This window comes from Carassius auratus, chromosome 1 (genome assembly GCF_003368295.1).
Source record: "Carassius auratus strain Wakin chromosome 1, ASM336829v1, whole genome shotgun sequence".
In the NCBI taxonomy this organism is placed as follows: domain Eukaryota; kingdom Metazoa; phylum Chordata; class Actinopteri; order Cypriniformes; family Cyprinidae; genus Carassius; species Carassius auratus.
In genome coordinates, this window is record NC_039243.1 from 1,244,461 (window position 1) to 1,259,404 (window position 14,944).

The following is a 14,944-nucleotide window of genomic DNA, read 5'->3' on the forward strand; positions in this document are numbered from 1 at the left end:
CAAAATAAAGGAAAAACTGAAACATCCACAAATAAAGCAATTCCTCATTTGCCTTTGGATTTAACATCTTTAATTCTTCGGTCTCTGATTTGCAGAGCTTTCAATGGCCCAGAAGAAGTTTGCTCAGTGCCTGGGTGAATTCAAATTCGAGTACATCGGCGATGCTAAAACTGACGATGAGAAGTGCATTGGTGAGTTTATTTTATTATTATTATTTACATTTAGGCATATGCATACATTTGCCTTTGTCTTAATACTTGGCTGCTAGTGTGATGTGAGTGAGATTATTGTTTATGAAGTGATTCATCTGTTTGTTTCAGATGGGAAGCTCACACACTGAGAAATATGTAAATAGTCCGGCATAAATAAACTTTGTAAAATGTCTGTCATATGCCATTTCAGATGAATCATTGCAAGAATTCTCCTCCTTTCTCAGAAACTTGGAAGACCAAAGAGATCTCATGGTGAGCACAACCAGTTGAGACATGTATTAAAACACGCTCTGTTATACATTTAATTCAAATCCTCGTAGGCTAAACATAGTTTTGAAATCATGGTCCTTTGCAAGCAGAGAGAAACACAAAATGTAATCAACCTTAACATGGAGTTCAACACATACAGTACCTTATGAAGTGACATCACTTGTCTGTTTGTTCCTGCATGCTTCAGCGCTGTTTGACTCACAGTTTAGCCACAGGAAGTGAGTTATATTGCCATCAGTTATTTGTGTCCTCTGTTTCAATGACTCTGTGATTACACAAGACAGCTGCTTATGTGGAGTCATGTCACCTTAAATGAGCGGATTATGAACTGTATTTTCAAACTCTCTGGTTGAACATTCAGTGCCACTTGATTGAAGTCCTTAATATGCAATTAATTAGCAAATTGCATTTACAGTCGAAAATGGGTAAAATATTTTGATTCCTTAAAAAGGCAAAAAGTTTTTCCTGTTACCGCAACAGATTCTTTCACCTGGCAGAAATGTGAGATTTTTGCATTCTTATGCTATTCTAATAGGTAGTTTGGCGTCTAGGTAGGAAGGGCTCGTGTTGCATGTAGGTCATGCTAGTGTTTATTTAGTATGCAGCATTAGTGAGCTGAAGGCCCTGCCCATGACTCAAAGTGCAACAGCTGACAGTTGTTTTGAGCTCAGATTTGAGCCCCACCCGTTCACAACCCTGCAGCAGGCCAATGATGTTGCGGCCCCTCGTCACACTGAAGGCATGCGTGGAAGGGGTGGGGCCTGCAGGCCCTGACAGGGTCAGAAAGACAGGGTAATCTGAGAACTAACAGTCATGCCATGGGTTTCTTTTGTTATCCCATTACCTCATTTCAGGGTAAAGAAGTGCTTTTATATGATAATAAACATAGGGAGAGCCTTGTTGTTAAAATATGAATTTTAGAAAATCATTGTTTTTTGAAAATTGCTTTAAAAATTTAAAGAATGCGTTTTATTACTTCAAATGGGCACACTGTGTTCCTGAACATCAAGAAACTTGATAATTTACTTAGAAAATTAAAAACGTCATAACAGAATTGTGTTTGCATTCATACTATTGTACTAAGCCCCTGTAGGAGTTTTAATGCATTTTCATTTGCTCACAAAATTTGCCTGAGAAACTTGCAATTTGCATCCACTCCCAAAGCTTCTGTGCTCTTTTACAAATGTTTTTTGTTAACTCCCTCCCCCTCCCCAAACAATTTGCAGGCTAATGCAAAACTGGTGCTGGAAATAATGGAGGAAGAACTAGATTTCATTGATTTTATAAGTGAACACAACATTTCCTGTGTTGTGAGAGTGCAAACGTTTAGGGGGGATATAGCAACATTTCTCAGGGTATACATCATTTTGTTTCTGTGCTTCTCTATAGGTCTCTCATTTTTAGGGAACTTACTTATTTTAAAATGTAAAATGGCTACAATTAACCGTTTCACCTATATTGGTATTTACAATTAAAACCTACAGTAGAATGTGCAAGGTTTGATTAATGAAAATCCTCATGGCATTGCTAATGTTTGATAAAAATAAATTAAGTTATGAAATGTCCTGTATTCAATTCATTTTTCTTTTAACAGACGAGAAACATCACAGAGACACTGATGAAGCCTTTAGAAAAATTTCGGAAAGAGCATCTCGGCTCAGCAAAGGTACAAGCAGAGCTCTTCCTGTCATCTCTTACATTCAGGATGTTCGCAATAATTTTAAAAAATATTAAAAACATTTATTGAAATTAGTTCAGTATTTTAAAACTTGCTTCTCGTTCCTTGTATTAAAACAGTAAATTCCTCTATTTCATTATGTTCTCTTGCTATCTTCAGGAAGAGAGGAAGAGGTACGAGAAGGAAACAGAGAAGTACTACAGCTCACTAGAGAAACTTTTGAACATCTCAGCAAAGAAGAAAGAGCCACAATTACAGGAGGTACTTTACATTTCATTCTTCCTTCACACAGGATGGATGCGTAATACAGACTATTTTCAGAAATGGTACTTCCTTTCTGTATCTTTTCTGTAAGTCAGTGGTTTGTTGTATATTTTTGGGTGGGTATTTAGAGTAGATACTCAAAAGAGTACTGCACTGGCCACATAACCTACAGAACATCAAGTTTTGAGATTGCAAATGTGCAGTTAAAATATAAGTGTTTGGTTGCTATGCTTTTGTTGCGGTGCTAATGATGGTTTTTCTTTTATTTTCTTGTTTTGCTTTAGGTAATAAAAGTCTGTTGCTATTTCTGCCATATTTAGAAAGCTTGGGATCCCACACAATTCCTTTCCAAGGCTGAGAAAGTGAAAGAGTGCATTGTATCTTGATCTTGTCATTTTGATCAATTAATGTATGTCCGTCATTAGGCCTGTCGTGATTAGTCTATAAATCAATCAATCGCACAATTAAAAAAAAAACAAGCTCCATAATTTTTTTGGCTACGATAATTTTTTTTTTTTTAATTTTTATTATAAAGTGTAACATGTTATGATGTGGGGTTAGTCTGAAGTGTAGCATGTGGAAGACAGCCCGCATTAGAAAACCTCTCTGATGGCACAGATGTCCCGGGAAAAAATAAATAACGTCTCGCTAGAGTGACTAGCTTTGGGAAGCGCCTTTCATTTGCTTGTGGATGTTTGCATCTTAAGTGATATTGCATGATGATTCCTCTCCCTGTTTTTTTTTTTTTTTACCTTTTCATCCGTTGTTATGGTACTTTTTTCATTCTGTCTGACTTTCAGGCGGACATGTCGGTGGAAGTGACGAGACAGCACTTTCAGGAGTCGTCTCTGGAGTACGTTTGCAAGCTGCAGGAGATACAGGAGAGGAAAAAGTTTGAGTGTGTCGAGCCTGTGAGTGCATGACCTTTCGTCCAGATTGTCATTCAGCTTGATTTATTTCATCATTGTTTGCTGTCGACAGCATCTGATATGCTGTCACTTATCACGAAAAAGAAAGGAAACACATTTACTGAAATTCACTTTCGGTTCTGGGATGTGATTGTACAGCACAAGAATAAATGTTACAAATCTGCATTTCTGTGTGTACAATACTTATACTGTACTGTATGTGCATATGCACTATTTCATAAGTAACCATAAGCTATAACACTTCAAGCTTTTCTTTTGCAGCACCAAACAGAATAGCAAAAATAAGGGCTATGATTGGAATTAAATATTACTTTGGCATGTGTACTCTACCTTATTCCAAATAATTAAAAAATGAAGTAGAATATTTAGTGAGAGCTGTTAACGCAGCATGCTTACATTTGGGACTTTACCACACACAAAAGCAATCTATTAACATAAGTGTGTCCAAGCCATTTACAAGTGGGGCGAGTATTTTGAATAATTCACTCCCATTGTGCACACAGACAGATTGCATAAGCAAAGTGTTTTTTGCAGAGCAAATATTTGCCTGATTGCATTCACTTTTCCAGTTTATGGACACCTATGACTTTTTGCTTGAAAATGTATCTTTTGATTTGAATTGAATATTGCATAGGGATTTAGACCCTAAGATTGATTATAGAAACTCAAGATTGTCTGTCCCAGAGGATATAATGAGTTCTCATTTTTTACTTTCTCTAATTCCCTTCTCCATATACAGATGCTGGCGTTCTTTCAGACTGTATTTACTTTCTATCATCAGGGATACGAGTTGGCCAAAGACTTTGACCATTATAAAAAGGCCCTTCAAATCAATATTCAGAATGTAAGTAAAAATGGATTAACGTTTTCGAATTTAATAAAAAACTTTAGATCTATTTTTAAATGATTTATTCAATATAAATATTCATTTTACCAAATGTGTGTATGCCATAATGTACATTTAAACAGCTAAAAACACACAAAGAGTGATTCTCTGAGATTTATCTTCTTCTTGTTAACACTGGAAAAGAGTTCTTGAGCCAGGATACAGCAGCATTTTGAGAGGGCCATTTAGAGAGCATTTAGCAGGTCCTCACTGAATCTTCATAGTTGGTTTTGTTTTTGTTTTACGTGTGTGCCTCTGCTTTCAGACACGGAGTCGTTTTGAGGGCGCGCGCTCTGAGGTGTACGAGTTAATGAAGAGAATCAAAGAGTCGCCACAGGAATACAGACAGACCAGCCCCATCAGCAGTGAGGGCTATCTTTACGTACAGGAGAAAAGTACGCAAGACTTTTTATGATCTGTCATTGACTGTCATGTCATGTGTCTTGTGCTCCACTGGTTGCATTGCTGATAGCTGTTGCTATTTCCACAGGACCTCCTCCTTTCGGATCCAGCTGGGTGAAACGCTATTGCACGTTTGTCAAAGAACAGAAAATTCTACACATGAAGACATTTGACCAGAGATCAGGCGGAAAGCTTGTAAATGATCACCACACATGACACATTAGTCAGGATAATGGCACGGTTCATAAAATATAAATGTATAGCCGATCCGCTTTTCACAGAATGTTCTGTATCCATTCAGGGTGAGACCGAATCTGTTACAATCAAGTCTTGTGTTCGCAAAACCACAGACACTCTTGACCGGAGGTTCTGCCTAGACATAGAGATCACAGATCGGTATGTTGGACATGCATGCACCACAAGTTGTGATGGTAATTCTGAATAAATGTCATGTTGCATTTCTGATTCACAAGACATCAGGTCATTTAATTCAAGATGACTACCTTAACCCTTCTTCTGTGCTGAAAATCCTTTTCCTAATTAGGTGATCCCAGCATTAGCATAATCATTAGCTCATTAGCATAATAACTAGTATTTTTTCATGAAAATCCTCTCAGGTCAAAATGACTGGAACAAAACATGAGTGTTAAAAAAAAGTCTTGTTTTAGCAACTCTGACTCTGAGTCACCTGTAAACTGATATTCATGAAGTAGATTTTTGCTTAAGAATAGGAAGCAAATCACAGAATTATTCCTTTATGATTGTTATGAGTTAAGAATTGAACTTCAGATGATAATAAACATGCAAAAAGAAGAATTGTAAATACCTCTGAAACTACTGGGTTTAACGTGAGAGTGCGAGACATAAGGAAAACCCAAATATTTTGCTCTTTTAGGATACACTAATGGCCCTCATTAATCAAAGCCAAAGCTGAGCTGGGCCGAGTGTATGATGAAGGTAAATCATGCATAGTGGGATCTTTTCAATAGCACCTTAGCAGATCAAAAATGTTTCTAAATTAGGAGGTGAATCAATCTCAATGTGAATATGCCTTTGACTTCAAGAATCTAAGCCAATCTATCCAATTTGGAATTGATTGAACAGTCAAGAACTAGTAAATTGTCACCCTAGAGTTACATCATGTTGTACATTACTCCTGTTGGAGACTCTCTTATTCTCTTTATTACCTCATATACCTCAAAGCATGTGCCCTCAAAACAACTCCGTCTGATGCAGATGCATAACCTTAAAATAATAGAAACATGAAATGGATAGACACTTCACTGTTGTTGCATATTGATAAGACAATTCTGGAGACAAATCATGCACAGTAAAACCAGTAATCTACAATAAAAAAAAGCAAATGAGTTGAGTTTTGATTTCATATGAGGCGGCGCACTTGTTTGTTTTTCTAGACCATTCACAGTGCTGACGGTCCAGGCACTCTCAGAAGATGACTACAGATTCTGGATGCACGCGATGGGAGGAAAGGAGTCGGTGTGTCAATCCCTCACTTCAGCTTCCAACAGCTATATTCAATAAAGACAATTCAAGTTTCTCAGTTGACAAAACCTAAATAACTTTTGGGAAGATAGCTTATAAAGCTGAACTAATGTTCAGAAGGTTTCAGTCAGCACTTTTTTTTTTTAAAGAAATTAATCATTTAATTCAGCAAGCATTACAAATAATCAAAAGTGACAGTAAAAACTTATATTGTTTCAGAAAACTATTTCAAATAAATGCTGTTTTATTACTTTCGGTAACACTTTAGAATAAGGTTCCATTAGTTAATGTTAGTTAACTACTTTCGTTAACATGAACTAAGCAAGAACAATCCTTCTACAGCATTTATAAGTCTTAGTTCATGTTAATTTCAACTTTTACTAATGCATTATTTAAATCAAAAGTTGTGCTTGTTAACATTAGTTAATGCACTGTGAATTACTATGAACTGACAATGAATAACTGTATTTTCATTAACTAACATTAACGAAGATGAATAAATACAGTAATAAATGTATTATTCATTGTTTGTTCATGTTAATTAATACATTAACTAACATTAACTAATGGAACCTTATTCTAAAGTGTTACCTTACTTTCTATTTATCAAACATTTCATTTCTATTATTGTTAATGAGCACTCAATACTGGAGTAAGGGCTGCTGAAAATTCAGCTTTGCCTTGACAGGAATAATTTAAACTTAAAATATATTTAAATAAAATAAAAAATGAATGAATTAAATTAATTGAAATAATGTTTCAATATTATTGTGAGCGTAAGAGACTTAATAAAACTAAAAACAACCTTGCCGACTTGAAAGCTCTTAACAGTAGAGTATACTTCAAAGTATTTTAATGCTCATCAGTGGTGTCTGGTTTGGTATATTAGTTCAGCTCTGTTTGGTGTGGTGTGTTTTATGCTGGTCTGGCTTGTGTTTTCTGATGTTTATCTCTCACCACAGATGCAGTATCTCAACCGGACACATTCAAGAGAAAGAGGAAGTAAGTGAAGTCCGATTGAGATCAGAGCTTCCAGTTTGCCTTTAGTTCTAGTGCTTATGAACAAAAAATGTATACATTATTTGTATGTTTGTATTTATTGCTGTTACGTAAATTGTGATTTTTACGATATTTGTGTGTTTCCATAGTTGATGCCCAGTTGGATGATGTGGGGATAAGCTTTGTGAAAAATTCAATAAACGCCATTGAAACCAGAGGTAAATCTCCATGTTTTAATATATGAAAATCATAAACGAAATAAAGCAACGCAAAATGTATCAGGCAGGGATTATATTGTATTTTAAGAAAAGAAAAGTCAACCGTCTGCTCATCCTTCAGTAGTTCACAAAGTGTAGTAACAAGTTCTGATCACTAGATGTCAGAATGATCTAGCAGTTTTTCTAAACCCACACCAACAACCTGTTGTGCTTTGTTCAGGATAATACATTAGAATCTTAATGTGCTCGTGTTTAGCTTCCCATATCAGCTGGGATGTGAATTAATTACCTAACCTCTGTTCCGAAACAATTTTGACAGGTATTAATGATCAGGGTCTGTACAGAGTGGTCGGGGTCAATTCGAAAGTACAGAAGCTCCTCAGTTTGATGATTGGTAAGTTGAGCCTTATTTGATTGCTCTGTAATTGTTCCTCAGATTTCTGTAATTTACTTGCAAGCCTTATAATTGTATCAATAGCCAGTGTCCTGTTGAGTCTCATTGGCATTCAGACGGTCATCTTGTCTGGTGTCTGTCTGTACGCCCCTTTGTCCTGTCCTTTAGGTGACACCTGACTCCATTACTGCAGGCAGGCAACCAGATGTCCGATCACTTACTCCCTCTCTCTCTCTCCCTCTCTCTCTCTCGCGCTCTCTCTCACTTTCCCTTGATCCTATTTCACTTCTTCCAAAAACCCACCAAATGCTGCTCGCCATCTCATGCTCTATTATCATCCTGTCCCATACTTGGCTTTCCTTCTTTCTTTCCTTCTGTCTATTTCGCTCGCTCTCCTGCAGACGTAGCATGAGGATCTGGTATTCCTCTGCTCTGAATGCTAAACGCTGCCTGAGCCCCTGCTGCTACATGAACTCAGCTACTCTAGAAAACTAATAGCATTAACACTCTATATGGTTCCACTGTCCTCATCTGAGAACAGCCTGAGCCCTTGTAGTTGGCTCATCACCTTAAAACCTGCCAAATATCCAGACATTAACATTTACATCAGAATGACCGAACAAAATTCCATGTTAATATCCAGATATAAGTCAGTGCCACAGTGATATAATCATAGTGCTAAATTAAATGTCTTTATGCCAATACCAATTGCTATATTTGTTCTCTTGACCGACTTTTTCTCACTAAAATGACTCAGGAGGATGCACATACATTATGTTGCATTGCGATGTCAATAAAATGCAAATTGAGTGTTGAGATGAGTGTTAATAATATGTCTGTACTGGAGCCGTGATTCGTTGTGTTGGGACTATTGTGTTTACAGGGACACTGGTTGAAGATTGGCTCATTTTAATCAAGCAATGAGAGGCCATGCAACTGTTGGCATTTATCATTTACTAAACATTATAATCATTTCTAATTTAAACAAAATAACCACAAAGATATTAGAAATGTGTGTCACATTACTACAAAAGTGTTATCATGAGTTTATCATTTATTTCTGTACCTTTCAGATGTGTTGTGGGCTTATTGTGTTTGTACAATTTTCTGTTTTCCCAGATGTTTAAACGTTTGGGCTCAGTTAGATTATTTGGTATATAGATCATTTGAACAATATTTCACTATATTACTCTTTTTATTGTATTTTGATGAAATAAATACAGCCTTATTGAGCATAAGCCAATACCAGGCCCAAACCTGTGAACGGCAGTGTTTATTATAACCATTTAAAGTAATCATTAACCCTTTTCTAATATGAATGCAAAAAATATTTAGATACATTGTGACCGACACGCAACTGTGGCATTTTTATACCACAACCATAGTTTTTGCTATGCTTTTTTTTAAGATTATTTGAACTTGAATTCTTTTATTGTTTTGTGATCTGTAGATGAGAAGAGCAATGAAATAGATCTAGCAGCCAGTGAGGACTGGGATGTCAAAACCATCACCAGTGCTTTAAAACTTTACCTGAGGTGAGTCTAAACTTTCTGCATTCTGCTTCTGCTTGAAGATAATAAACAGCTGAGTGAGTGAGTGAGAGTGTGTGTGTGTTCATTTCACTAAATGTACTGATTATAGTTTGACACAATACACCATTCATGCCCATTCATTCTCAACCCCTTTGCTTGTTTCAAGAGACACTTAAATGTAAAGCTAAATTCATGTGTGAACCCTCAGAGAGAAACTTATGGGCCTCTTTATTTATGAATAGAATTGAATCTCAAATAAAAAGTATCAAGGATAAATGAGATGTGTTCATGTGAAATATGTCAGAATTTGTAATCATTTGTCAGAGTCGCAGTGGGACATTCCTTTCGGTGACAATATAATTTTATGCTGTTTTATTCAACATTTAATATTGCTTTTAATTAATTTGTGTAATTGATGTGTCACAATAGAATAGCACAAGGCAGCTTTTGTATCTCAGCAGCAGCAGAGCTGTATGTGTGAATGAATGATATTGGTGTCCTGGGCTCATTTTGGGTTAACAGTGCTGGGACGTGTGCCAGAGACTGAGCGAAAGTACCTTCAGATGAACTTGGTTATCATGTGTTTGTGTGCTCGTCTAATTTCTTGCAGTGATCAGCCACATTAATCATAGTGGTGTGTATATAATAATGCCCAATAAAGCCGATAAATTTCTCTCTCTCTCTCTCTCTCTCTCTCTCTCTCTCTCTCTCTCTCTCTCAAGGAGCCTTCCAGAGCCACTAATGACATACAAGCTTTATAAGGAGTTCATCATCCCTGCAAGTAAGGTCTTTGTCCTAGCTTGGACAATAATCAAACAACACTCAATCAATTACTTCACAAATGCCATAAACTTAGACTATGTGCATGTCTGAGAGAGAACAGCTTATGATTTGTGAAACTGTAAGGTGGTGTTTAATGCTTGCTGAGGGTACCACTGAATTAAATTTCAGTGAAGAATTTTCAAATGATGAAAATGACCTCAGCAGAGATGTGTCGTCGTAGGTCTGGGAGTAGCTATAAGTCAAGACTACATGTGAAAAGGCAGACATTTACTAATTTGTTCTTTAGCTTTTTTAGAGGGGCATGTGTAGAGAAATATGTATTTATTTATTCAGGTTCTCCTGGAGCAACATGGCGCTGACCAGCCCTGAGCTTTAGCCTCTACACCTCACCGATGTTAAACCCAGTGATGTTATTGTCAGCTAAAACTGTCTGAACTGAAATAAAGCTGAAATTAAATAAATGTACCCAATTACTAGAGTATGTGCATTTTAATAGTAAAATCTTCAAAACTAAAAGGACGTAACTTATTTCCTTACTTTATATATAATTATAATTATAAAAAAATATATTATTAAAATAAATATATTATACATATAAGTATTTATACATGGGAGCAATCTATATTTGTCTATAAATCTATTTAAACATATTTAAGCATAATCATTTACATGAAGGTTTATTATGTATAAATAAATCGTAAAACTGCATAATGTACATGCTATCTTCTAACCGACCCCCCCCCCCCACACACAAACTTTTTATTATTATTATTATTATTATTATTATTTTGTCTACACAGAGAGTGCAACTCCAGAATCTAGAGTTCAGGCCATTCACTGTCTGGTTCATAAACTGCCAGAGAGGAACAGATTAGTGCTCAGTCTGATTACCAAGCATCTTGCCAAGTGAGTGGAAATATATATTTATATTATATTTGTTTAAGTTTTTATTGTGTGTACATCCTCTGTTTTCTTTCACCAACCTTTTTACTTCTCTTGGCCTTCAGCCACTATCTTCTATCATTATTTCCAGCTTTCTCCCTCATTCCGTTCTTACCGTCAGTGCACAGAAGACACACCTTCCTACAGGAAGCACCCGTACAAACATCTGTAGGCTACCGCAAACAAACAGACAGCACTCTGGAGAGAAGAGAGAACTCCACATGGACTTTCATACGGTCCATGCTGATCTCGATCAAACGTCTTTCTAGAGAAAACAAGCCCTGTCCCTATCCATTCCATCCAGCAACTGCCCACTTAGAGAAGAGAGTTATGCAACAGCTTCTGTAAGAGATTAGATTAGTTAAAGATTTTCAAATACTGTTAACTATCATTACAATGCTTTACCGAAGGCATCACATTTTTATATATAATGTGAATGTAAGCAAATTGAAGATGAGCGCATAATCTCCCTAACCTCTGGCAATCAGTGACTGGGCAGACGCGTCTCCTCAAAATATAGAGTGGGATCTGCTGGCAGCTAAGGATGTGCAATTGGAAATGAAATTCAGGTTATCCACCACTAAATTCCTCTTCCATCGTCTCCAGCCCTCGCAAAATGCTTTAGGAGTTGGCACAGTTGCAGACCCATCAGAGATGGAGAGGAAAAGGCGTAATGTTGCCATAATATCTGAATTGGAATTAGAGAAGTGATTAATTGTTGACCATTGTTTGGTCTGAAAAATGGTTTCTTCCATTTGCACAGGAAGAAGTACATTTTGGTTTGGAAATATAATTTCAATATATAGTTTATGTAGGTTTTTGTTTTTGTTTTTCTCTTGAAGGGCACTCTCTCTAAATGTGTTTGTTTGAGCCAATGTCATTCAGACAGTATATGCTACATGAAGAACTAAAGGGAAGAAGGCAAATTCCTGATTCCAAGTCAGATGATCCAAATTAACCCATTTGTTCAGAGGATGGTAGTTTACTCTGTTTAGATATTTTACAAATTGACTTGCATGGACAATTTGAGTAATGAAGTTTGACTAAACAATTTCTCCATCTAAAAAAAAAATTTGTTCAGAATGCAGGTTTTAATGTTAACCCTTGTGATCTTTAAGTAACTAAATTAAAAACTTCAAAATGCTGTGTTTTCAAGTTTTTCAGAGATATGTGTGTATGTGTGTAGTGTTGCTGCCCACAGCAAACAGAACCTGATGACAGTGGCGAACCTTGGCGTAGTGTTTGGCCCCACACTCATGAGGCCGCAGGAAGATACGGTGGCAGCCATTATGGACCTAAAGTTCCAGAACATTGTGGTGGAGATTCTCATAGAACAGCATGAAAAGGTGAGACTTCAACACCTGGTGTGCTGCCAAAAAAAGTTGTCTAGGTTGGCAGCTCATAAGGTTTAAAGACACCACTAGTACTTTAGAGAGTATCACATCACAGAGAGCAGATAATGAGTTCTAGAGAGTGATAGTGAGTTGATTTGACGGACTTTTTCTATAAAGTCTGTCTACACTGAGCTTTGTGTACTTCTCTCTACAGCCAGGAGGGGGAGCCATGTGTGTTTTGACTGGCCACTGCTCAGTCAGCTTTTCTTTCTGATGGAACGCCACACTCATTTGGCTAAAATACAGGTTAAAATGCTGATTCAATCAGCTTTAGATGACCGTAATCTAGTTAATCCTAAAATGGGGTTCATTCTGAGGGACAAAGGGAGAAGGAGTGAGATTATTTCATAATCTCTAAACTATTTAGCCTACATTTGAAACAGGCTGATTGCTTTCAAACTATGCACAATGTTGTCCCCGATGATCATATTTCAGTTCAGTAATTATAAATAAACACTGGGATCTATTAATCACTTTTGCTGATTTGATTTTTACAATTTGATATTCTGTTTTGCAAAGTGATCTTGGGCTGTAGAAAAAGGTGTGTATGAAAATAATAATAATAATAATAATAATAATAATATTTATTAGTAGTAGTAGTAGTAGTAGTAGTAGTAGTAGTAGCAGCAGTATTAAATCAAAACCTTCAATAGAGATTTCATTTGATTAAAATGTAGACAGAAAAACTGTTAAATTGAATGCAGTAGTTATACACAGTATTACAAGGCATAAGCAAAGCAATATGTCAGAATTATGGTTGTTTTATTATACATTACAGGATAAGAACGTACTACAGTATGTGTACTTGGTATATGTAATTATGCAAATATTTCTCAGTATATTTTGAAAAGCAGATCTGAAGCATCATACAATATAACGTACATGTGCAGATTGTTTAATATGCAGCATACCGAGACCAAATGATATTGACCTCGATGTTGTTTTGATGCGAGTTGAGATAAGTGAGCGAAGTGTTGAGATTCAGGAGAAGGAATGACTCTGCAGAGCAGCGGACTGATTAGCTCCTCTCCAGACTGCTGATACCCCCAGATGCACTCAACAGACAGTGCTTTTGCATTCAGGTCCATCTGTAGAGAGAGAGCGAGAGAGCGAGAGAGAGAGAGAGAGAGAGAGAGAGAGAGAGAGAGAGAGAGAAGTCGAAAATGTTGCGAGACAAAGAAGAAACGAAGGGGGGGAAAGTGTGTAGACTGTGGGTAAAGAGAGAGAGGGGGGGGGGTCAGAGGGTAACAAGGGAGGCAGGGCTGGAAGGAGAAAGATGAGGTAGAAAGTCTGAGACAGTGAAAGATAGGAATGGGCAAAGACTGAGATGGAAAAAGAGAGAGAGAGCAGGCTTTGCTGTCGTCTGCAGAATTTCACAGCAGTATCAGATTTCTATCCCTTCTTCCAGCTCTCTGTCGAGACTTGCACACTTCTGTTCACCTCCGTCACTCACACTAGCCGTCTGGGGTTCAAATATAAATACTGCGTGACTATAATGAAATCCTGTGTTGTCACTGAATGGCTGCCACTCGTTCAGATTTGACGTCAGTCTGAGAGTTTCACAATGACCTGGGCAACATGCTTGGGTGTCTCTTATTTAGGCTTAACTCTCTTGAGAGCTCTTTTGATGTCTGTTTTAACAGCATGCTGTTAATGAAGCTTGCAGACACCTCTTACATAGTGACAGTTTAATTTTTTTTTTTTTTTTATTAATTTTCTTGTTGTTCCCGTACTGTTTTATTCTTCTATTTCCATGGAACACTAAAGAAGAAGTTTTGAACAATGTTCGGAGCTATGGGTTGGCTGTAGCCATCACTAACCTAACCTTGGCTACCCCACTCACAACTGCAGTTTTTGTCTCTTTTATTTCTTTTCCTTGACAAATGTGTTTATTAAGACACAGAACCTATGTATCTCTTTACAACCACAACAAACAGGAGACTTTTCAGACATGCACTTCAACTTCCAACGAGTGCGGAAAAGGTACAGGCGCTAAATGAGCTTCAGCAGCACTGTCTGATGAGAAGTTGTTAGGATATATGTCAGTAAAACTTAGAAAAGCAAACTTTCCTGTCCTGTCAGCCGTTTTACTGTGCTGAAGGCACACACTCTTCACCTGTATGCAAATATATCACTTCATCATAAATAAGACAAGAAACACAAGAAACTATCAGTATACAACTTCATTGTTCTGTCATCAGTTAAGTTGTGAAATTACCAAAAAGTTGATTAAAGCTGCAAAACTGTGCATGCATGTATATATGTGTCACATTTAAGAATGTCTCTTAAATGCATGTACTAAAATATTCTGCAGTCAGAGATCAGAATATAAGGCACAAGCTGAAATGTAATTTATTTTTTTTGTAATTTAATGCACAAGTAAATATGATCACAGTGCACTTGTACTAAAAACATGCATTCATTTTTCAATAATTTGTGAAGTATGAAAATGAAATAATATTCAAGTGCATTTAATAACAAATTTTACATTCTGGCATATACGTGCTGTTGATTTCCATTCCGCCCCTTTTCACATTC

General features: G+C 36.7%; 1 protein-coding gene across 1 annotated transcript in view; it reads left to right on the plus strand.

Annotated features, from left to right (window-relative positions):
- LOC113111590 (rho GTPase-activating protein 10-like) overlaps positions 1-14,944 on the plus strand; it is a 57,003-nt gene that overhangs the window by 24,178 nt on the left and 17,881 nt on the right. Inside the window, exons 2-18 of the mRNA XM_026276527.1 lie at positions 96-191; positions 403-464; positions 2,077-2,148; positions 2,320-2,421; positions 3,225-3,335; positions 4,093-4,197; positions 4,505-4,634; positions 4,730-4,836; positions 4,943-5,037; positions 6,057-6,138; positions 7,107-7,146; positions 7,293-7,361; positions 7,681-7,755; positions 9,206-9,290; positions 10,010-10,068; positions 10,871-10,976; positions 12,199-12,358. Coding sequence (XP_026132312.1) covers positions 96-191; positions 403-464; positions 2,077-2,148; positions 2,320-2,421; positions 3,225-3,335; positions 4,093-4,197; positions 4,505-4,634; positions 4,730-4,836; positions 4,943-5,037; positions 6,057-6,138; positions 7,107-7,146; positions 7,293-7,361; positions 7,681-7,755; positions 9,206-9,290; positions 10,010-10,068; positions 10,871-10,976; positions 12,199-12,358 — 1,556 coding nt within the window. The remainder of the gene's footprint in view (positions 1-95; positions 192-402; positions 465-2,076; positions 2,149-2,319; positions 2,422-3,224; positions 3,336-4,092; positions 4,198-4,504; positions 4,635-4,729; positions 4,837-4,942; positions 5,038-6,056; positions 6,139-7,106; positions 7,147-7,292; positions 7,362-7,680; positions 7,756-9,205; positions 9,291-10,009; positions 10,069-10,870; positions 10,977-12,198; positions 12,359-14,944) is intronic.